Source organism: Amphiprion ocellaris, chromosome 6 (assembly GCF_022539595.1).
Source record: "Amphiprion ocellaris isolate individual 3 ecotype Okinawa chromosome 6, ASM2253959v1, whole genome shotgun sequence".
NCBI classification, from domain to species: domain Eukaryota; kingdom Metazoa; phylum Chordata; class Actinopteri; family Pomacentridae; genus Amphiprion; species Amphiprion ocellaris.
The window spans coordinates 9,607,408-9,630,655 of NC_072771.1; the positions used below are offsets into that span (position 1 = coordinate 9,607,408).

Here is a 23,248-nt window from a genome sequence, read left to right on the forward strand (position 1 = left end):
TTGTTGTGTGGAGATCATGTTCTCGTCACGCCAATTTGTTCAGGAATTCTGCAATGTTGAGAGAAGAATCAGGAGGCAAACTCAGAGACACTCTGGAGACTCAGATGGCATAGGTTGAGAGGAAGGTTTTTTGATATCAGTAGCATCAATTCTGAGAAGTCTCTCTGGCCTCGGGTTTATATGCAGTTGACAGGAAGGCCATATTTAGGTTACAGTCCAAATATGGTGACAGTTTTGTCTGTTCAGGAGAGCCACCTGTATAACAATATAATCATGTTTTCTTCACAACAGTTGTCTCTCACTCATATGTTTTCTTTAGCATGCATATGTCTGTCTCAGGGCCATATAAGGAACAGAGAATTCATAAACATATCTACAGCCTCAATTTGGGAGAAGCAGGGGAACCTTAGTCATGAGAAAGAGACTAATTTTTCCTTCACAGTTATTACTTTTGGCTGTCTTGCTGACTTCCCCTGGCAGCTATGACACTGTGCACTTTGTTGACAGTCTGACTCCCGGTTGCTAAATCCTGCTCTGTTTCGCAACCTAAGAAGCAATTGCCATTGTTTTACCAGATCTTGATTAACTTTCTCTTTGGGACAAACTCCACAAAAAAGCTGGAACACCTGAACAACATACACTGTTCGTATGAATCTACTTTGCTTCCTAACATGGCAGCTACAGCATCCTCACTCTACCCTTCTCTTTTCTCTGGAACACAAGGAACAGATCAGGCATCTACATCTCTTAGTGACAACGGGACAGTTGGATCCCAGCCAGTCTGCCCTGGAGTCAACTACCCGGCTACTGATTTTCCATGAGCTTTATCAATGATAAAAGCTTTACTGACTAACGTTTTCTCATTCATATTTAGCTATGCAGATTATTTAGATGTGTTATTTGCCCCTCTTTTGGGACATATACTTAATAAATACAATTATTTGTTTTTGTAAAACAAAACAAACATAAAACAATTCTTGTTTGTTAAAATGATCACAGTACATACAGGAAATTAAGACTTGGTTTTATTTGGTGTTTTAAAGTGAAAACATGGAAACATGATACTCCATCAGTTCAATGCCAATCCATATGAAAGACATCACTTTGCACTTGAATTAGAACAGTAAGCACTTTGCAACTGATGTTTGGAGGTAAAATTTATTCACACTTATGGTGGGGCCCACATCAAAGACAGCTGGCAGCCTCTACCACAGATAAGACCCAGGCAGAACACAAGGCTGGGATTCCATCTCTAGAGGTTAGTAAATGGGGTGTTAAAATCTGAGTTGTCTGCACAGGTTTTCCACAGTGTGTCACTAAGATCATCACTGATGTGCATATATCAGTTGTTTCGGGAACCTGATCTAACTCTATTTATGGTATGCTAATTCATCAAAATAAGAATCTACATATATAAATAATTTGTCAGAATGTCATAAAAATGGATCTGTTTTGCTCTACTCTGTGGACATCTGATAGTACAGATGGATCAAACCAACTTACTGGAGATTTTATTTTAGCTGGTCTCCAATGCATTTATTGCATAAATGCGTTTAATAAGTCATGCATACATTTATTAAACTTGGACATGACTGCAGTCAAAAAAAATAAGATGGAGGTGTAGGTTAGATCGATTCTGACATGATAAACACCACTGAGTTTGTTCTTCACAAAAAGAGCCTCCTCCTGTGAACCAAGCCTCACAAGAAGAGTTTTGGATTTGCATAAATATAGGGATTCATAACAATCTCAAAGTTTAGAATATTTAGATATTGATTAGTCATCAGATAGACAGGTTGTCGAAAAATTCAAAAAAAAAAAAATAAAGATCACATGCCTGTATTTTGTCAAAGAGTACTTTGACATTGATTTTAAAGTTGAGGAGTATTTGAATGTATGTTAGATGAGTTTAGATTCCGTGTAATACAAGTTTGAACTCACTGAAAATGTGGGCCACAAAGTAAAACCTCAGTGCAACAAAAACAATGAAACGTGTGTTCTGATTAAAGCTAGCTACGCGAACAAGGTTATTGTGAACACCACAGCTTTCTCAGTTTTTGTCTGGGTTGTGTTTAACCCTTTGATGCATAGACCACATCAGGAGATACCCATTTTCCATTGGATTTGGGTCACTTTTGACCCAGGTTATGCATCAAAGGGTTAAGTAATCTGCTTGAAGTAGTAAATCAGATAATGAGACTTACAGACTAGGAAGGGTACAAGAGGATCAGTAGCTATTGAACCTAAGATGAAGCACAGTTGCAGCAGTGGCTACGAGGTATATGGAGCGCCTTGTTACCTGAAAGAGAATTCTCAGTAGCTGTCCTCAAAAACAAAACAAAACAAAACAAAACAAAACAAAACAAAACAAAACAAAACAAAACAAAACAAAACAAAACAAAACAAAACAAAACAAAAGCATACTCAAAAAATGGCACAAAAAAGACCATGATTAGATTGTGGCTAAAAAGAAATCAAAATATATTACATCAACAAGATTTTTAATCGTTTGACATTTCAATGCTATTTACCAGGGGTGTACTCAGCTTTGGTGCATGCTGTATGTTAGTGAAACAGGGGGGGTTTCTACAATGCTATACATCAAAAGTGAGTACATCCCTCTACAATTTCATTTAAATGGCAAATGATTCCAAATTGTATCACTCCTCAGTAACTGTAATACTTCTAATTTAAACTTTGGTGTATTTCCCCTGTGAACAATCAAAAAAAAGTCAGGGACTGGAGCCTATTCCAATTGACATACACTGTTGGTCAAAATGTTGGTGACAGCATGTAAATTGGAGGAGTTGTAAAGCACTATTTTAGTCAACATAACAGAAGCTAAGTTGAGTAATTATTTGACTGGCATTTCTGTTTCCAATTGAATGGTTTTGGGGCACTAGTGGTAGATAAACATGCTGCTGCCTCTCTGAGGCAGGATGCAAATATTTAAGTAGTCATGAGACAGTCAGCAGGAGATTGGTTGAAAGGGTCTGAATGTCAGAAGACTGATCAGGAAGCCATATCTAAACACGACACACAAGCAGGAACTCCTCCAGTGGGCCAGGCAGCACCGAGCCCCTTACTGTAAATTACTGGCAACACGTCCTGTTAGAGATGAGTCACATTTTCTGTTGTATAGAACAAATGGCCAAGCCAGGATACATCAAATACAAGGTGAAAAATTTAATGAGGATTGTGTACAGTCAATACTTTCCAGTGGAGGCAGATTTGTGCATGTATGGGGCCTTTCACTCCTATGGCAAATCAGACCTGGTCATCTTTGGGGCCAATGTCACTGGGGCTGCGTATCGTAATACACTGAGACATCACCTGCTGCCATGGGCCTGGCAGACATTCACAGAGGACTTGAGGCACCAAGATAATAATGCCCCAGCACACAGAGAACAAACTGTGCAGGATTTTCCTGACCAGTAGGGAATGTGTGTTTTGCACCAACCGGCATGCTGCCTGGCACCGAACCCATTGAGCATTTGTGGGATGCTGTTGGGCGTACGGTTGCTGCCAGAAACCTAGAGTCTGCTAATCTTAGTGAATGTGGTCAGTTTTTACAGGAAGAACGGGCAAGTCTCCATAGTGCAATGTCAGACGGAATAGTGGGGAGTCTGCCTTGCAGATTGGCTGCCACCTTGCAAGCAAGGGGAGGTCATGCACGTTATTAACTGTTTAGGTGTCTTACATTAACTTTTGCATTTGCATACATTTATTATTAAATTGTTGTAATTTAGTATTATTAGAAGATTGTCTTAGCTCTTCTGATGCTGTCTATAAAGGCTTATTTATTTGTTTTATAGGTATACTTTGGAATTATTTCAAATTTCTGATGAAATAGTAAAATCATTTATGCAACCAGAGCTAAAACCTTCAACAAAATATTTTGTAATCAACATTTTGACCAACAATGTATTGGTCTTACAGGGCCAAAAAGAGAAACTAAGTGTAACAAAGCAAATCTATGGTCACTGAAACACAAATTATAAAACTTGTGATCACTGAACCAAAACTTAGTACATCTGTGGTTTCCGATTAGTATAACTGCACGAATGTAATTATAAAACAAACTTTGATGACCAGAACATTTTTGATCTTAGAACTATTGACTGTCTCTGCATGTCTGTGTTACAGCTTCAAATGGAAAAGAATTGCCACAGGATTTGAAAAATCTAATTGTGAGACTTCACAAAGATGAAAAATGAAACTGAAATATTAGTGAGCAGCAATTGTGAGGTGTAGAACAAACCATTGTATCACTAGTCAGAGCTGCAGTGGTCATCCTGCTGTATTTGCTCAATGTAGCTACGAAAACCAGACAAGCAAGAGTTTCCGACTTGGCACAAGATTTATCATTAAAATGCCTGAAATGGTGGGAAGGGCATGTCATAATGGCAACTTGTATGGACAGTACTCAATGAAAAAACCTTGCTTATTCTTTGGCACAAAACGGAAATATGACACTTTGCTAAAGAACACAAGAAGAGGCCTCAAGAATATGGGGACATTCTTTGGTCTAGTGAGCTCAGGACAACAAAATGAACTTGGCTCAGATAGGGTCCTACATGTTTACCATGAACCTGGTCAGGACTACCACAGTGAATGCGTAGCGACAGTGAAGCACGAAGGTGGCACTGTGATAATACTGGGCTGCATTAGCGCAAAAGGTGTTGGACAGATCATATTTATAGATACGCCATGAATGCCTGGTGTTAGACCAAAATACTGGCTGACAAGATGGCTCCTAGTCTGCAACATCTGGCAGAGGAAGAATATTCCAGCATGATAATCATCTAAAGCACACTGCTAAAACCATTCAAGACTTTCTAAACGATGAAACAAAGGGAAAACTATGACCTGATCAAATGTGCCTTGAATCCAGTTGAACGCTTTTGGGGTATTTTTAAAAAGAAAGGCAGAGCAACACAACCCCTTCAGCAAAAATTCTCTGCAGAAACTTGTGGACCTGATATCCTCCATGCTGAGGAGGATTGAGTCTGTCATTGAAAATAAAGATGAACACATGAAGTATTGTTAAAATAAAAGATTTGAATCTCAGTAATGAAAGGTGTACTGCAATTTGTTGCATTGAGTTCTACTGTGAGGCCTGTATTTTTAACAAAGTAAATCGAAATTATTAGTGTTTATTTTATGTAAGTGCAAATACCCTACTGATCAACTTTGAAGTAATAGAATTACTGTGGTGTACTTACTTCTGTTCAGTACTTAATGTCAGCCACAAAAATATTCATAAAAGAATCAATATATGAAACACCAAAGTGTAACTCAAACAAACAGTATGACTTAAAACAAAGAAAGTATAACTTCTATCACGGCTCAGTCAGAGCCTAGACCTTAACCCTATGGACATACAGGGAAAAGAGCCGTTCACACCGGACAGCCAAAAAATAGAGTGGAGCTGAATATAGTTCTGTAAGGAAGAACATAATTCACCCTGAATGTGACAGTTTGATCTGTAGCTCCAGAAATACTTGTTTAAGGTTTTGCTTCCAAAGCAGTTTACTTTTTATACCTGCACTGTGAATGTTTAATGGGTGTATTCAATTTTTAAATCAAAGATTTAAAGATTATGATCATTTATGCATCATTAGCTTGTGTACAGTAAGTTCATCTATGGCAACAGTTCACATACATTTCCTGGCCACTGGATCAGGCTTGGATAAACAAATAATACTTGCAGTAAGATACATTCATTCGAGGACATGCTTCTTTTTTTTTACTGCTTGCTGAGTAGGATTGTAAGCATCAAATAACATTTTAGATTTTTTTCTTACAACAGTAAAGGCAGGTTTTGACTATGAACAAATTAAACTGAAGAAAGCCCCAAAAATAGTTTTAACTATAATGCCTTTCAATAGATGAAGCCTGATCTTTTGCAATTTTCTTACTAGTTAATGTGACTAGCATGAGCATCATTTTTGATTTTTAAAGGCCAGCTTTGCCTGTGAACAAGCTATTGTTCTCTTGGAGCATCGAATTTGTGTCTTGATGTAACATTTTGACCTAATGTCTAATCCTTTCAGGGGTGTTATTGACATATTTTGGAGGAACCTGTGGTTATCAGGGCCATCGACCTTATCAGCTGGCATGACTGCTGCTGAGGAAACATGGTCTGAAACTTCACAAACATCTACTCTGTCCTCCAATGTGACTGTAGCTGCAGATCATAACTGTGGTATTAGAGCCCCACTGGTGTTCATTTTTTAGCTGTGTTTACTTGTCTTTACCAGACCTTATAATGTGCAAGTTTGTTGGTTTGTAGTTTAAATATGTTGAAATATTGTTTATTATTCAGATTATTTTACAACTGTAAATAGTTTCTTTACTAATCAGATTTGAATAGATTTTAATATACATTTAAATATACATATTTTAAATATACATTGTCTATCAAATACTGTAAGAGATTTGTTGCTGTTGTTCTATTTGTCCATCTCCATTACACGTGTGTGTCTTCTCATTTACTCATGAGCAGTGTATGTGATTTGGTGGTTTGTTGGTTGGTTGTGTTGTGGTGCTACAAACAAAATTTTGTTTTGGGTCACCAAAGTCCTATGACTGGCTCTATGTTGTATACAACATTCAGAACCACTGGTTGTCGCTAGAACACTCTCATATTAAACCAAAACAAACAGGGATGTTGGCCGCACCTTCCTCCTCCTTTCAAATTTCTCTACAACAACAGAAAAATCCACCCACAATCATTAGCCCACACTGGCATTGTAAAATATACTAAGCAGCTGTAATGAGTTGTTGTCAACTCTAATAACGTGGTCGTTACTTGACCTGTCCCTTCTACGCTGTGCTGCATGTGTTTGCTCCTCTCCAGTCCATCTCTGTCTGTTTGACTGTTTGTTGCACACAGCAGAGTAGAAACAGCAAGTAAAACATGGACACACACACATTAGAGAGGAACAAACTGAGCAGAGATGAGGAGACAGCAGGGAAATAAGCACCACAAACTCTTACAAAGAGCTGAAATGAAACAATTGACAAAAAAGAAGATAGAAAAAAACAATATAACACAACAACAAAATACCTTGTTTTTAAATTCTTTGGTTTTTTTGAGGCACTGGCTGAAATGCTATGGACAGCAATTGTACTTTACAATGAGGTGTGGGAGATTGCTCTTGTCTTCTGTCAACATTCTGTTGGTAAATGCATGGAGGGCCAACAGTTTTTGGGGGCTAGTTGATGGGAGTGTGTTTGTGATAGTATGTGTGTATGGAAGGGTGGGGGTGGGGTATACATCCAGAAAACCTCCATCTATGACTACAACATTACAACACACACTGATGGAGTGTGGCTTACCATTACTTTACTGTATCTTAACGCAGCAAATAGATGTTTTCTGCAATATCAATGCTATATTAACGTTCAAAATCTTGTATATAGAACCTTTAACAAAGTTATCTAGGCAGTGATAAACACCATGGCTGGATAGACACAAGAGAGCGCCACCAGCAAAAACTTCATCGACAAAATATTTCCAGGCGTGAGTCCTCACTATGCTGGCCATACATTCAGACTGTTAAATCCCTGGTGGCTGGGAGGAGCGGTGCGAAAACAGCACAGAAATGAACACTGAGCACCAACATTGGCCAAAAAAATGAGAAAAATCATTTTTAAGACCCAGCCATACCAGAAGATGGTACGGCTAATAGTAAAATGGTGTAGGTGGAAGCTTACTGATGGAGGTATGACAGGAGCTGAATGTGATGGGGTGAGTCAGTCTTGCTGTTACCAGCCTAACTGTGGTGTTACAACAAAATCTCCATCAGTTCAGAAACTGCTAACATGCTGACTAGCTGGAAACACGCCGGCACTAGTCAGCCACAATATCTCTCCAAGATAGCCAGATCAGCTTACAAAGGTAGTTAACAAGTTGTACAATTGTTTCATTCAGTTTACTCAAGAGACATACTTGAACTGTTGATTTCTGTCTGGCAAATATCTAAACTCTGTGCCATATTTGTAGAGCAGTGTATTCTGTGACTGAGGAGGTTTAAAATGTTAGTCCATTAATAAGCTCTGATTGGCTCCTTTGTTTAGGACTCTGACTCACTAATGCTTAATGGCATCTGTCACAGTTCACCTCACCATATCAAAAAGTGACACAGATCACTTTGCTCCAAAAAGCTGGTCAACTAAAACTATGGACAAGCAGCAAAATTGGAATTACTTGGTTTTCCAAAGAAAATTAACTGTTTTAATACTGGAATGACTGGGCCTATATTTAACCAACTCATTTCAACTTAAAGTTTCAAACTGGTGTTAGATTGATTTTGTTTTCCATGGAATTCCAGAGGCTGACGAGGGGTTGCAGGGTATGTTCTGTATTATTGTGAGTGTGATTTGTCACTGGAGGTGATGGCACACAGAAAAGTGTGTGGAAACAGCATTAAGGTTTTGGGGTTAGTGGTTCCCTGGTTTCCCTTTAAGCTTGACAGCAGCAGAGGTTTTAGTCAGGCTAAGTGGCGGCAGAAAGACAACCCAAACCCCATGGAAGTAAGAAAGTAAAAGGCACTTCAAAAAACTGACGGGTGACAAATTAAAGGAAAAGAAAAACCTTGTCCCTTGACCCCAACAGTGAAAGGATTCAGTGGCTCTGTTCTGCTGTGGGAGCATTTTGCAGCCATGGTTTGGATCCACTAGTTCCCTCAGAGAGCAGGGTCACCTTAAATCAATAGAAAGCTGTTCCGTGTGATCTTCTGATGGGAGTGGTCTCTTTCTAGATGACAATGTCCCCATCTATAGGCCATGAGGGGTCACTGAATGGTTTGATGAAAATGGAAATGATATGAATAACATATTATGGCATTCACAGTCACAGATCTAAACTCAGTTCAACATCTATGGGAGAGTTTGAACCAGTGTGCTAGTGTCTCCGCCACGATCATCAAGACATCAAAAGAGGGTATATCTTTTGAAATAATCATATTCCATCAGTCCAAGATAATTCCAGAGACTTGGAAAACCAATGCCAAGGCACACTGAAGCTGGTCTTGTGGAAAATGCTGGCCTAACACCCAAATGAGACACTTGATGTTGTTTTTCTTTTAACTTGTCACCTGTGTGTGTGTGTGTGTGTGTGTGTGTGTGTGTGTGTGCGTGTGTGTGCGTGTGTGCGTATTTATATATATATAAATATACACCATGTAATATATACAATATATAGATATACATAATACATACAATACAATACATACAATATTTGTTGAATATAGCTGGCAATAATAGGAGCCTAAAAAAGGAAGGTGATAGATGAGATATAATGCGCTGTGGTTTGGGGGATTTGTTGAGGTTTTTGTGAGGGCAAAACTCATGGTAATAGGTTTCAGTTGCTGTGCACGAACTGAAAGAGTTGCATAGGTAAGAAAACAAATGGTTCCTGATCACTCAGTTTTGACCATTAATGTGATATGTTAGAAAGAAACAATTAAATATAGCATAGTAGTAAAGAGTAGACAGCATGTTTTTATCCAAATGGATTATACAGACTGTCCAGGAAAGTCCTTTTTTTTTTTTCTTTTTTTTTTTTTTTTACAAATATCAAAGAGGCAAAAATCATTTTAAAGTGAGCAGGTGATTTGTCCAGTGCAGTGCAAGATGGAATGGTAAATATGTAAGTACACTGCAACTGCACTGCATGTGTATCATGAATGCTGAGGGCTGGCGCAGCCGCTGTGTGATGACCCTACAATTCAGTGTCCTGGTACTGGTGGGAATTGGAGGTGTGGTACCCTGGCACCGACTCCTCCTCTGCTTCCTCTCTGCTGAGGTAGAGGGGATGTCCCTGCTTGGAGGGTAGAGGAGTCTGAGGTTCAGGACAGGAGCTGGAGCTGGAAGAACACAAAAAAACACAAGCTACACTGAGTCCTGCCAAGTTTCAGTTTAGATTACACTTCACTCGTCGTGGCACCACAATATATAGTCAGTATTAAAAGCATTCATCGCCCTTGGAAGTTTTCACCATTTATTACTTCACCAAGGTCGAACTTTAAACACGGCGCAGTTATGTGTTGATTTGGATGAAATTTTCAGGGAAGGTCAGAAATGACACAAGGACCACCTCATTAGATTTTGGCAGTGATGCGGCTTATAGTCTGGATCCACAAATTTGTTAAAGATTTCTCGATCGTTGCCAGATAGTGGCACAGCGTCACTGTAACTATGACAACAAGTGAACACTACGTCAGCTGCCTGTTGATGATCACATGATTGCAATCCTACTAAAGATCGACAGCTGTGGACTTATCAGGACTTATCCATCAGAAATCACACAAGGAACAATTCATTAAATTGTGGGGGTGTTTCCGAGTCCCATAAATTCCGCTACATATTTAGGTCACGCAATCTGGTATCCATACATAACATTCACATGTATAACACACACCTGTGCTCAACGTAAGGTAATTTTATTAAAGATTTCATCCGTCAGAAATGATACAACGACTGAGCAGCCTTGGCAGAGTAGTGTGCTCTCTGAGTGCTTTTCTTGTTAATTTTGCAACATCAAATCGTGCCAGCATAATTTGAGTTTTTTGACTTTTCAGATCAAGGTGAAAACAAATATTTACTAAGTGATGTCACTTGAGTAAACATAAAATGTAAAATCAGTCACTGTGTTCAGGTCAGTATTCAGTAGATGCACCTTTGGTCACTATTATACCATTGAGCCGTTGTGGATAGGTGTTAATCAGCCTCGCACATCTGGACACATGTTTATAAAGTGCCGTCAATTTCTTCAGATTTTATACATTTCTGTATTTGGATGTCAAACTTAAAGTGAGTGCACATGGACTCTAATAACATCTCAGGAAAACTGTGTACACACAACTACAGTAAGTGAAGATCGCCATAGCTGTGGGAGGAATTAGTGTGATCAATGTGATGAATATTAACAGTCTGTATTATGACCAACCTAATCTTTATCTGACTAAATGGGTTTCTGACTAGTGCTAGTAGTGCTTTGAAGCAAAATTGCTGCATTCTGTGAAATTATTAAGGAAGACAACTCTATTTCTGCTTTTCTGTTCTTTACTTTCTTTGTAAAAGTTTGTTCAATCCACCTCACACTTGCAAGGTGTATTTCTGGAAACCCAAAAAGTGCAGTTTTGCATTTTAATATTTTGTGCATAAGTGGTCCAAATAGTTTGGCTAAACGCTGTCTTTTGTAAAGAAGCAGAACAGTTGTTCTGTCACTCTCTGCAACAATATTGCAGTGAATGATAAAACAGTCAGGAGGAGCCAAAGTGATATGTTACCTGTTGGCTGAAGACAATAGGCTGCATACCTCTAACTCAGTTAGCCAACCAACATGGATGAGGACAAACACTGGTTGTGCACATGTGCAGCATGAAGTCAGATGGAAGTTGCTTAATATTGGAAAAAGGGAGTTTATCAATTGGCATTTTTATTAAAACTAAGTTCATGCAATGTATGCAGATTCATCAGCTGCTCCTCTGCTTTATTTTTGACAAAGTAGCTGCACAGCCAGTCTGATATATACTGCCCGGCCCAAAAAAAGTCGCCACCTGGATTTGACTAAGCAAATTGGTAAGAGCCTTCCATTGGATAATTACTGCAGCGATGAATCCATTTCAGTTGGCAACAGCTTATTCAACTCTAGCTGATGCAGTGAGGAGTTTCTCATTTCTTAAACAACCATATCAGAAGACATATCCTGTGGTCATGGAAAGGATGCTAATCTGTCTCAGAAGGGTCAAATTATTGGCTTGCATCAAGCAAAGAAAACAACCAGGAGATTTCTGAAACTACTAACATCAGGTTAAGAAACATCCAACGCATGATTGAAACTTGGAAGGATAGTGGTGAACCATCATCTTCAAGGAACAAATGTGGTCTGATGAGTCCAGATTTACCCTGTTCCAAAGTGATGGGGGCATCAGGGTAAGAAGAGAGGCAGATGAAGTGATGCACTCATCATGGCTAGTGCCTACCAGCCTGTGGGGGTTAGAGTTATGATCTGGGGTTGGTCAGGTTCAGCAACATTATGTTCCCAAAGAATGAGGTCAGCTGACTACCTGAAGATACTGAATGACCAGGTCTTTCCATCAATGGAGTTTTTCTTCCCTGATGGCATGGACATGTTCCAAGATGATGATGCCAGGATTCATGGGACTCACATTGAGAATGAGTGGTTCAGGGAGCATGAGACATCATTTTCACACATGGATTGACCTCCACAGAGTCCAGACCTCTGCCCCATTGAGAATCTTTGGGATGTGCTGGAGAAGACTTTGCACAGAGGTCCGACTCACCTGTCATCAATATAAGATCTTGGTGAAAAATGAATGCAACTCTGGACAGAAATAAATGCTGTGACATTGCAGAAGCTAAATTAAATTATGCCACAGCCAATGAGTGCCATATTCAAAGCTGAAGGCAGTCCAACAAAATATTAGAGTGTGCGACTTTTTTTTCGGCTGGGCAATGTGTAACGGCAATTGCTGTTACAAGCAGCGTGTCTAAGTCAACCAGAACTTTACAAGCATAGGAGCAAGGCAATACTACAGAAACAAAAAGATGGCAAACATACTCCCAGTGGACCTTGGAAAAAGTTATAATGAGCCTACCTGACCTTTGGGCGACTGTGATCCTGCTTGGTTGTCTTCAGAGGAACAGCATAAATGTCTGGGTGCTTCTGAGCAATTTCCAACTGGAAAAAACACATTTGCCTTTTGAAGTCTTACAACTGGTATTGATTGGGTCATTCCACTTAAAATCAAACAAATCTAAAAGTTCCCATCCGACCTCTTAGAAGTCCACTGATTTATGTATAATAACGTTAGCATGTTTATTGAATCAGTTTAAGATGTATCCTTCATAATATGAATATTTTCAGAGTTACAGGGCCTTAAAGTACATAGAGGTGGGTCGAAATTTTGTGCTTTTTAATTTGCAGTACTTTTTCCAGTGTTTTTTTAGTCCTCATAACTTCAAAGGTACAGGAGATAGACACGTAAAATTTTCAAGACTGAGAAACACATTTCAGCTCTGTTAAAAGTGGCATGAAATGGATTACATATCCACTCCAGGTGTCATAATCTACAACTATCCATCCATCATCTATATAACACATTATCCTCTGTCAGGTCACTGGGGGGGCTGGAGTCTATCCCAGCTGACTCAGGGTGAAGGCAGGGTTCACTATGCACTGGCCATCGGTCTATCACAGGGCTACATATACAGACAACCAAGCACAGGCACACTCAGACCTACAGACAATTTAGAATCATCAATCAACCTCAGCATGTTTTTGGACTGTGGGAGGAACCGAGAGAACCTGGAGAAAACCCAGGCTGCACAGGGAGAACATGCAAACTCCACACAGAAAGATCCCAGGCTTGGAATCAAACCCAGGTCCTTCGAGCTGTGAGGTGACAGTGTTCACCACTCTAACTCCATGCTGCTCCAAATCTAAAACCAAAATCTACAAATTTGAAAGGTCACATCTTTACCTACATGCTGATGCCTGATTTATCATCTAGCCATTATTCTATGACAAATAATTACTCTGTCAAGGAACAAGTGGAGTTACGTGACAATCGGTGTACGTTTGTATGTTTGTCTGTGCACAACATTACTCAAACACGGACAAACAGATTTGGATGAAATTTTCAAGGAAGGTCAGAAATGATACAATGACCAAGTGATTAGATTTTAGCAGTGATGTGGCTTATAATCTGGATACACGGGTTTAATAAAGATTTCTGTATCATAGCGAGATAGCGGCACGGCGTCACTGTAACTATGACGACAAGTGAACACTACGTCAGCTGCCTGCTGACGATGACATGATTGCGATCCTTCTACAAATCCACTGCTGTAGACTTACTGGGACTTATCTGTCGGAAATCATACAACAGCTGAGCAGCCTTGGTGGAGTACTGCGCTCTCTGAGTGCTTTTCTTGTTTCCTAATGTAGTCTTATTTAAACACTTGAGAATATAGCTTATGGCATGAAACAGAGAGTCAACGTTGTTTTTGACCCCCTCCTGTTTACTTTAAAGGGCAGTAAGTCCGAAAATATTCAAAACATCGAAGGTAAAAAGTTGTTGGACATAAGTCAGCTGATTCTGAGGGGTCGAATGTAAGGCATTGATTGATTTTTTTTTTTTTTTTTTTTTGGATGACTTTAGTCTAACATGCAGCTTGTAGTTAAAAAAAAACACAGTAAATGCAAGACTCCTTTCCTCACTACCAACACAAAAAAGCAGGTCACAAATGAACTTTAAACTAGAAGGAAGTGTTGAATATTTTCTGAGAGGTTCTCAAACCACTGGAAGTATAATCTATGAGGTAGTAATGGTAGTGCTAAGAGAATTCAAATCATTCTGCAGGGTTGTGTTTTGTATTTTTAGACAGAGTCTACACTACATCTGTTAAAATTTCAAATTCTTAGAATATTTCTTGATTTGGAACAATGTGAAAGGTGGCATTGGTGACTATCTTTGAGGATAATCATTGAAAATAATTCTAAGATAATTAGGAAATTACATGATCAATGGGAACACTGAGCTATGCCCACCCTGGCATTCTGCGCCTCTTGTAGTTCCAGCACCCTTTGGGCTCGGGCAAAGTGATCCATCTTCTCAAACGCTTTGATCTTCCCCCGGAAAGACCTCATGGATGGATCCTCCATAGGGCTGTCCTCGGCTGCCTCCTCTTGCTGCTTATCAGTGGTCAAAGTTGCACTGGACAGAGTCACAGGTGAGTGAACTACAGTTTCTTTATTGTTCCTGCAGCTGCTGGGCTTGGACGTAACAGGAAGCTGGGGTGCTCCCAGGGGCTGCAGTTTGCCAAAAGAGTTGAGGTGGTGAGGTGAAGGTCGGGGTGCCAGGCCAGAGGAGGCAGCTGAATGAAAGACAGGTGGTGGAGGGTCGTTATTGCTGCTGGTGGGGCTGCTGCTGGATGGAGAGTCATAACTTCGGTTGGTGTGCTGCTGATGGTGGTGATGATGTGGGTTGCTGGAGCCCAATATAAGAACTGGATCATCCTTCAGAGACAGCTTTACCTGATCAAAGAGGAGAAGCATTAGCACCAGAACAAATACTTGCAATATGTGATAGTTACAGTACTCTAGTCTTTTGTAGAAAAAGCCAAATCTGGCTTTTATGGTAAACAAAACCATGCAATGCGAGTCTTTGTGGCTTTGCAGTTCTCCAACACTGAACTGAAGTTCCACAGTACAGCCAGAGTGCTCCATATTTGTATAATCAGTGTAACATCTTTAGCCATGTTAACTCAGAGGACTCCTGTTTATCACAGGAGGGGATTTCACTGAGGGTTGAAAACAGCCTTTGAATATTTGTGGATTTTTGTTAGCTTGAACCAAGAAAATGTTTCAAAAATTGTCCTTGTAAGTACACATGGGCCTTTTCGTTAACTTTTGAGTTTGGGTGATCAACCTAGTTTTACGGCATAACCTCCTGTGGTAAAAAAAAAAAAAAAAAAACAGTATATCAGTTAAGTTGCTAAACGGTTTTTAAGAAACTGACAACATCTACTTTGGCCTCACAATGCCTTTCCACTGCATAAAATCATCCATCAATACATTATCTATACACTACTTAATCCTCTGTAGGGTCACATGGGGCTGGAGTCTATCCCAGCTGACACCTGGACAGGTCGACAGTCTATCACAGGGATACACACAGACAACCAAGCACCTACGGACAATTTGGAATCACCAGAACTCCCACGCACCCACCCACCCATGCAAGCTCCACACAGAAATATCCCAGGCCCAGGCCCAGGTCACGATGTGAAACGAGGATCTTCTAGCTGTGACAACAGTGCTAGCAACAGAGTCACCGTGCAGCCCTGCAGAACACCAACACGTTGTAATATGGGGTTTCCTGTTGGGATCCCTGTGTCTGCCATGATTTGTTGGCAGTCTCTCCTCCTCCTTTCCCTCCCTTCCTCTGTGTGTATGTTGACTAAGCAGTTACCTAATCTACAGCAAGTCAAGACACTTGAGGTCTGTTTCACAAAGCAGGTTTAGTGAAAATTGAGTCTGTTAATCCTGAAATGAGGGAAACTCAGAGTTTTTCGTTTCACAAAGGGAGGTAACTCAAACCAGAGAAAGAGAGGTAACTCTAGCCTGTTTCACAGAGAGAGAGGTAACTTAAGCTCTCAGTCAGTTACCGTAGTAACAGACTCTGTGACTCTAACCTGGTCGGGACCAGGTTTTTCTCAGTGAACCTCGAGTTTCTCTCTGTCTCCACCCTCTTTTAGTCACACGCTATTTGATTTCCTCCATTCATCAGTCAGCAGGTGAGTTTTGGTGTACCCTAGTTCTGCCATCTGTCAAAATGTCATGTCCTTTTGTTAACGAGCCAGTGGATGAAGGAGCAGCATTACTGCGAAGAGAATTAAATATTCATCAGGAGACTGTTGTCAGGCCACGCATAGATGTTCTCACATTTCCGGACAATTATCTTTTTGAGCGGTAGCGTTTCACGTCACAGTCCATAATCTATATACACAACCTAATCCATCCTTACATTTGCAACATTACCAACCACAGTCATGCTCTCACATCCTATCAGATATTGTGTGTTGCGCTGCGGTTCTTTGCAAATGGAAGTTTTTTGTATAATGTTGGAGATGCTGAGCACTTAAGTAAGGCAACTGTATGCAGGGCAGTCAGAAAAGTGTGCCTGGCCCTGAAACGGCTTTTACCATCTTTGTCGTTTTCCCTGAACATAAACCTGTCAGAGCCATCAAGGAGGAGTTCCACAGGATTGCAGGTGAATGATGTAGAGATCTGTTAAATTAATTTTAAATCATATTCTGTTAATGACATTGTGCTGCAACCTCAGACTGGGATTAGTAATTTTAATTTCTTTTAGGATTTCTCAGGGAGTGTTTTTATATTTGATCTTAAGCTGCTGCCACGTGTGCTTCTCCCCCACGGGATTGCACCTAAATGAAATAACTTAATAGGCAACCATTCAAACAGTTTACCCCTGTAATATTATTGTGATTGCAAAGGACTACATCTAAACTTACGCACTGACCCAGGCAGCAATGTTCTGCTGTCTCCCTCTCTTTTGCAGCTGCAGCGGTGTTGCACTTCTTTCTAAAAACGTGTTCAAACACGCCATATGAACGCATTAAGATTTTCAATTCAAGTGGAGTGAAAACCGCAGCTCTCCACTTCCCCGTTGTCATGGTGACTCGTTGAATCGTGGCTCCATTGATGCTGTTTTTTTTATAGTTGTGGTGCACGCGCTTAACTCCGGGTGAAACTACTTCAAGTTGATAAAACCAACTCAAATCAGCTGTTCTGGAACCGGAAACTCAGAGTTTCCTGTCTCAGAGTAGATCAACTCAGAGTTTGTTGAACCTGCTTTGTGAAACGGACCCCTGTGTGCTCATCTGCCTCCCAGTACTGCTTAAGTGTTACATCTCAGTGTTTGCCATCAGTGCTGGTTCTCACACAGCAAAATACTTTCCAGCACTTACAAGAATTTCCCTGGATGACTAGGTTTTTTTTAAATAAAATTTTATTTTCAATGTCTTTCATCTGATGAGTCCATTAATTGTTTATTGTACAAGTGCATCTCACATAATTAGAATAGGTTGGGAAAAGTTCAGTGTTTTTCTTCAGACATTGCTCAAAATGAAAATTATATATATATTCTAGACTGCACATATATTGAAATATTTCAAGAATGTATTTGTTTATTTGTTTTAACTTTGATGGTAACGGCTTACAGCTCATGAAATCTAAAAATCTTACAATATTTTAAAAGATCAATTAAAAAAACCACTGGACCACTGAGCAACACTCCAGTTCTTTCTCTGCGTAGCCCCGGTAAGATGCTTCTGATGTTGTTGGGTGTTCAGGAGAGACATTACAATAAGAAAAGTTGTAGTCCATTTCCCGAACACATCTATTGTGGTGGCTCTGGATGCACTGGTTCCAGCTTCAGTCCACTGCTTGTGAATCTCTTCCACATTCTGGAATCTCCTTTTCTTGATCATTCTCTGAAGTCTGCCATTGTTCATTTGGCTTTTGCACATTTTCCGACCACATTTTTCCCTTCCAGTTACCTTTCCATGAAGATCCTTTGATACAGCACTCTGTAAACAGCCAGCCCTTTCAGCAGTGTACTTCTGAGTCTTACCCTCCTTGTGGAGGGTGTCAGAGATTGTCTTCTGGACAGGTGTCAAGTCAGCAGTCTTCTCCATGATAGCGGTTGTGTATACTGAACTAGACCGAGGATTTAAAGGCTTTTTGCAGGTATTCTGAGTTAATTCGAGCTCCTACAGGGCTGCGTGGGAATGTCTAGGGAGAGATATGAAATATTCCAATATTTTGAGATTGATTTTAGGGGGGTTTCATAAACTGTAAGCCATTATAACCAGAGTTAATAGAACTAAAAGACTGAAATATTTCACTTCATGTGTAGGAAGTCTAGCATATACAATTTTCACTTTGAGCAATGTCTAATGAAAAACAAAAATTGCTTTTCCCTCCATTTTATAATTATAAGATGCACCTGTATAAAGTCTCAGAAAGTAGCTTTACAGACAATCAAAGTCTTGTCATTTGTGACCAAAAGACTAAACCCAAAAAGATTCACCATTATGATAATAAAAGCAAAAAAACTGCGAATACTCACTTGACTATAAAAACATTAGAACCAAGGTTCCAGAGGTATGTGAATTACAACTCTGTAAAAATGCTGTATGTATTCCTTACCTTGCTGTCTGTCAAGAAAACAGGTGGAGGGCTGGACCTGTTGAGGACTTCACGGCTGCTGATTTTCGTCATGCGACTCCTGATGTCTGGACTGTACCTACGCAAGATCTAAACGCACACAGACAGACAAACTGATTTAGTTTAAATCCTTTCATGCTATGTGCATTTACAACAGAGAGCAGGTATCTTGAGTTTACTCCAGCACAAATCAATTATCTCAATGCACATGACACACGACACTGTTGTCCCTCTGAAAAAGAAGATAAAGAATTATAAGAGGCTAGCTCTGCACCTTGAGTAGAATTTGCAAATGCACACTTGATGAGGTGATGCACTCATCATGCCTAGTGCCTACCATACAAGCTTGTGGGGGTTGGGGTTATGATCTGGGGTTGCTTCAGTTGGTCAGGTTCAGCAATGCTATGTGTCCTAAGAATGAGGTCAGCTGACTACCTGAATATACTTAATGACCAGGTCTTTCCATCAATGGAGTCCTTATTACTATGGGAAAGTCATGTGATAATGTGCACTATAACAGAAAGTATTGTCTTGTTCTTGAATGCACAGCAAATAAATAAAACTGCTTTGTCTCTGGAGTGGACGTCATATTCACAAAGACAGATTCTTTCGGTTTCTTTCAAATAAAACCTTGCTTTTATCTTGAACCTCTGGCATTTTATAACTTTGAGCTTCTAAAACAAAAACTCTAAAGGCATCTTTTGAAAAGAATTCTGTGTTGTGAATTTGCATTTGTGCATTTTTATGCCTTTGTATTTTTGTGCTTAGTTTTTGGTTGTGATTTGCTTTGCATAATATACTCCCTTTATTGTGTCAATAAAAAGATATACCTAAACTATTTTCACCTTAGGATAATCTCAGTAAATTGCTGAAGTCTCCCTTTAATAAAAGGTTCTTCATTTGTAATTCATGACACTGATAAAAGACATTTTAACATCAAAAGTTTCTGAAGTTTGAAAATTCTGTGAGAAAGAACGAGCACATCCATCAGCAACAACAAACATTGCAAACTACTAGAAAATGGATAAGTTGCATACAGAAGAGAGATATCAGCTAATTCATAATGCATTATGCCATGAATGTATTTTGAACTGTTTAAATTTTTTTTTAATGTTTATTTGTTTGCATGTTATTTACAATTAAGAGCTTGAGTGTATGACCAGATATTAAATTACCTCCTCTGCTGTGACAGGTTCAGACGAGCGACTAATGGCGGAGATGTGCATTGTCTCCACATCAAGGTCATTGTCGGTGTAGGCCCCACCCTCGTCGACGGTGTCATCTTGGTCGGAGGTCAGTCGGCTGTCCAAGCTGAGGTAGTCAGCAGACATGGCGGATAAGAAGGACAAACGCTCCATGTCCTGGCAGTCCAGATCACTCTCTACTCCCTCCAGCTAGAAGAGACACATGATGGATCTTGGGTGTACAGGAAGGAAGGATGGACAGACGGATAGCACAAAAACAAGAGAGAAGAAAGAAAAACAAACAGATCCGAGCTGTAGAGCGCTACTGACAAGAGGTAGGAAGACACACTGAGCATGCTCACAGTCTGCACAGGTGCAATGCAGGTGTCTGCTGTGGTGAAGGGAAAAAGAGTAGCCAGTCCACAGATGAGGTTGAATATCTGTGATATACACTGAGCTGCTAGTTCATTAGGTCCACCTAGCTAAAACTAAGTCACACTAACCGTCCTGCAATCATTTCTCCCTTTATGAAGCCTATAATGTTGTGCTTTATACAGTTGTTTTACTGAATCCACTCTCAATGGTTTAATTCACAGTTCAACAGCACAGCTTTTACCAAAATGATAAGAAAGATGAGCATCTCTTTAAAACACAGTGTAAACATTTTAAACTTCATCAAAGAGAATTTATTGCTGGACTGTTGTACTAGAGCGGCCTAGATTTAGCCAGGTATCAACTGTGTACATGTTCTCTCTACTGAACACCGTATTCACACACATGCAGACACACACTCTCGTAGCTGTTATACATACCATAGTATAGAATGGACACTTGTATCTGTTTGTATAAATATATACAAAAGTTAGTGTGTGTGTGTTTGTGTGTGTTCATGCACAGGGACATTTCATTAATTAGAAAAATTGGATGGGATGAGAAAGTAATGGATTAAAGTGAAGTCACATGATGATCCTGCTATAGCTTTGATCAGATGAGATAAGAGTAGTAGAAACTGTAACTTTTTTGACATGCTCACAGAAGTTTGTCATGAGTAGTAGCAATCACTATTGATCAGTCACTGTTTGTGTATTATAGTGCCCCTTTGGGGTGAAACTGTATAAAGCTTTATTGTCTGGGTTTATAGTCCAGACAACTCAGTTACAAATTTGTTTGTAATTAAATAAAACATTCAGAAGTTATGAAGAATTGTATGTCAATGCTTCCATTACACTATTGGCTCATCTTGGCTTCTTCTTCTCAATTTGATAATGAACTGAGAAAGAAGAACTTAAACAGTTCATCACCTGCCGAGTCACTGGTTGCCATGATGATTTCAGCAAATTACACTAACTGGCTCCCTTGTTATGAGAATGTTTGCCTACCATCAGCACTGAAGCACAATAGGGTGATTGTCTGTAAACATATATTTCCAGAGTGGTGGGGGGCTGTGACAGGTATCTGTGGCACTACTGTGCGTGGCCAGAGTATGAGGCTCAACCAACTGCTTGCATTTTCAGGTTAATTGAGTTTTAGAAGCAAAAATGTTTGTGCATGGGTGCATGTTTTCAAAAGATGAAGACTGTGGGATACCATTTTTGTCTTCTAAGCACATGTAAATATGAATGAAGCACATGAATTTCCTGTGTGCGCATATGTGTGTTTGTGTATGTTTACCTTGCCATCAGAAACCCAGACAGCCTGCATCTGCTGCTCTCGGATGGAGTCTTTAACACTGCCATACCAGGCATCATTGGTAGAGTTCAGATCAATGGTGGCTGAATGACAAAACCATCCAATCTCAGCATACACACTCAAATATTGTCAAATCTACAGCTATAGCAGTACTGCTTTAAACCTGACTGAATCTCTGTATGAGTGTTGATTGTACCAGTGAATAAGTGAGAACAGGTCTTCCTTAGTTTGACAGCCTGTTCGTAGAGTTTGCGGGCACTGCGGTTGGAGTTGGGTAGGATCCTCTGTCTCATGGCCTTAATGCCATGCTTGCTGTCAGGGTTGAAGAAGATGACAATAGGATACCACTGGGTGTAATTCAGGGTGTCCACTGCCTTGGGTGTCACATCCAAAAGGGCATGCTTGTCCTATGTGGTGTGAGAGACAGGAAAATAAAGAAGTAGTGAACATAAAGGTCAGTATCACACTGAGTTGTGGATCAGCTGACGATACAGAGGGTCCCCTCAAAGTGCGTAGATGATACAAAATTTAAAATAAGGAAGACAGACTTAAGTATTTTTTTCCTAAAAGTGAATGTGTTGGATGTGACAGAATAACTGATAAGTTGTGCGTGCGTGTGCATATGCACTTACGTTCCTATCTAACAGTGGCCTTCCTTTGGCATCATTACACACTCACCAAGCATGGTGCTCATTACAGACGGGACATTTTTCTGATCCTCTCATAGTCTTTAAATCATGCTAAAATCGTGTCTCTTTTATTTTTGCCAAATAGGGAGCAGCAGGTGTGTATGTGTAAATACGCGCACTCAGCAGTGCCTCTGTAGATTGGAACGGGAATTTCCATGGCCCATTCACACATTGTTTACACACTCGTCGATTGTTTGAATGCCACATGGATGCTTTGAGGCTGTAGAAAGGCTATTTGACACTCTACTTACTCAGCGAACCCCTCGCTTTCATCATGGTTTGATTCTTTTTGTATCAAAATTTACAGTGTCAATGTTAATGGAGGTCCAAGCTAGCTTTAAACTTCACATTACATTATAATTAAGAATTGCCCTGCCAGGGCAAGAGTGAGTATTTAAAAGACCTTAAAAAAAAAGAAAAAATGAAGAAAGATAGCAAACCAGGGTAATAATAAACCTTAAATATTGACAATGAAAGGATAATTTATTTTCATAGTTAATACAGGCTTTTTTAAACAAACAAAAAATAGTCCAAAAACACCCTAATCACTTTTCATTAGAACATATTTCCAGTCAATTTAACTTTAAAAATGTGTGTTGATGTATATGATGTGAAACAAAGGTCCCCACTTCTACTTTGCGGAATGACACAAGTCGCCTGTTTGATGGCACATAATGATATGAGTCTCACTTAGACAGCATAGGTAATGTTCACACCTCACAGTGGATAGGGTGAGGTTAGGGTTAGTGGGTTTGAGGGTTAGGGTTAGAGTTAGGTTTAACTTTAACCCTAATTATGAATTAAATCCAAAAATTAATTGTTGTTTAAAAATATTTATCTAAAGTTATTTGAATTAAACAACTAAAATATAACAAATATCACACCATAACTGAAAA

At 39.7% G+C, this 23,248-nt stretch overlaps 1 protein-coding gene across 5 annotated transcripts in view; it reads right to left on the bottom strand.

Moving 5' to 3' along the window:
• Positions 1-1,007: 1,007 nt before the first annotated feature.
• LOC111579322 (tight junction protein ZO-2-like) overlaps positions 1,008-23,248 on the bottom strand; it is a 138,857-nt gene continuing 116,616 nt past the window's right edge. For 3 of the 5 annotated variants that reach the window (XM_055011574.1, XM_055011575.1, XM_055011572.1), the window contains exons 17-23: positions 21,860-22,070; positions 21,646-21,746; positions 19,966-20,184; positions 18,773-18,880; positions 14,588-15,073; positions 12,633-12,715; positions 1,008-9,875 (exon numbers count right to left, since the gene is read on the bottom strand). In XM_055011574.1, the coding sequence (XP_054867549.1) occupies positions 9,731-9,875; positions 12,633-12,715; positions 14,588-15,073; positions 18,773-18,880; positions 19,966-20,184; positions 21,646-21,746; positions 21,860-22,070 (1,353 nt within the window). In that variant the 3' untranslated portion in view covers positions 1,008-9,730. The remainder of the gene's footprint in view (positions 9,876-12,632; positions 12,716-14,587; positions 15,074-18,772; positions 18,881-19,965; positions 20,185-21,645; positions 21,747-21,859; positions 22,071-23,248) is intronic. The other 2 variants (XM_055011573.1, XM_055011576.1) reach the window with 2 other exon arrangements.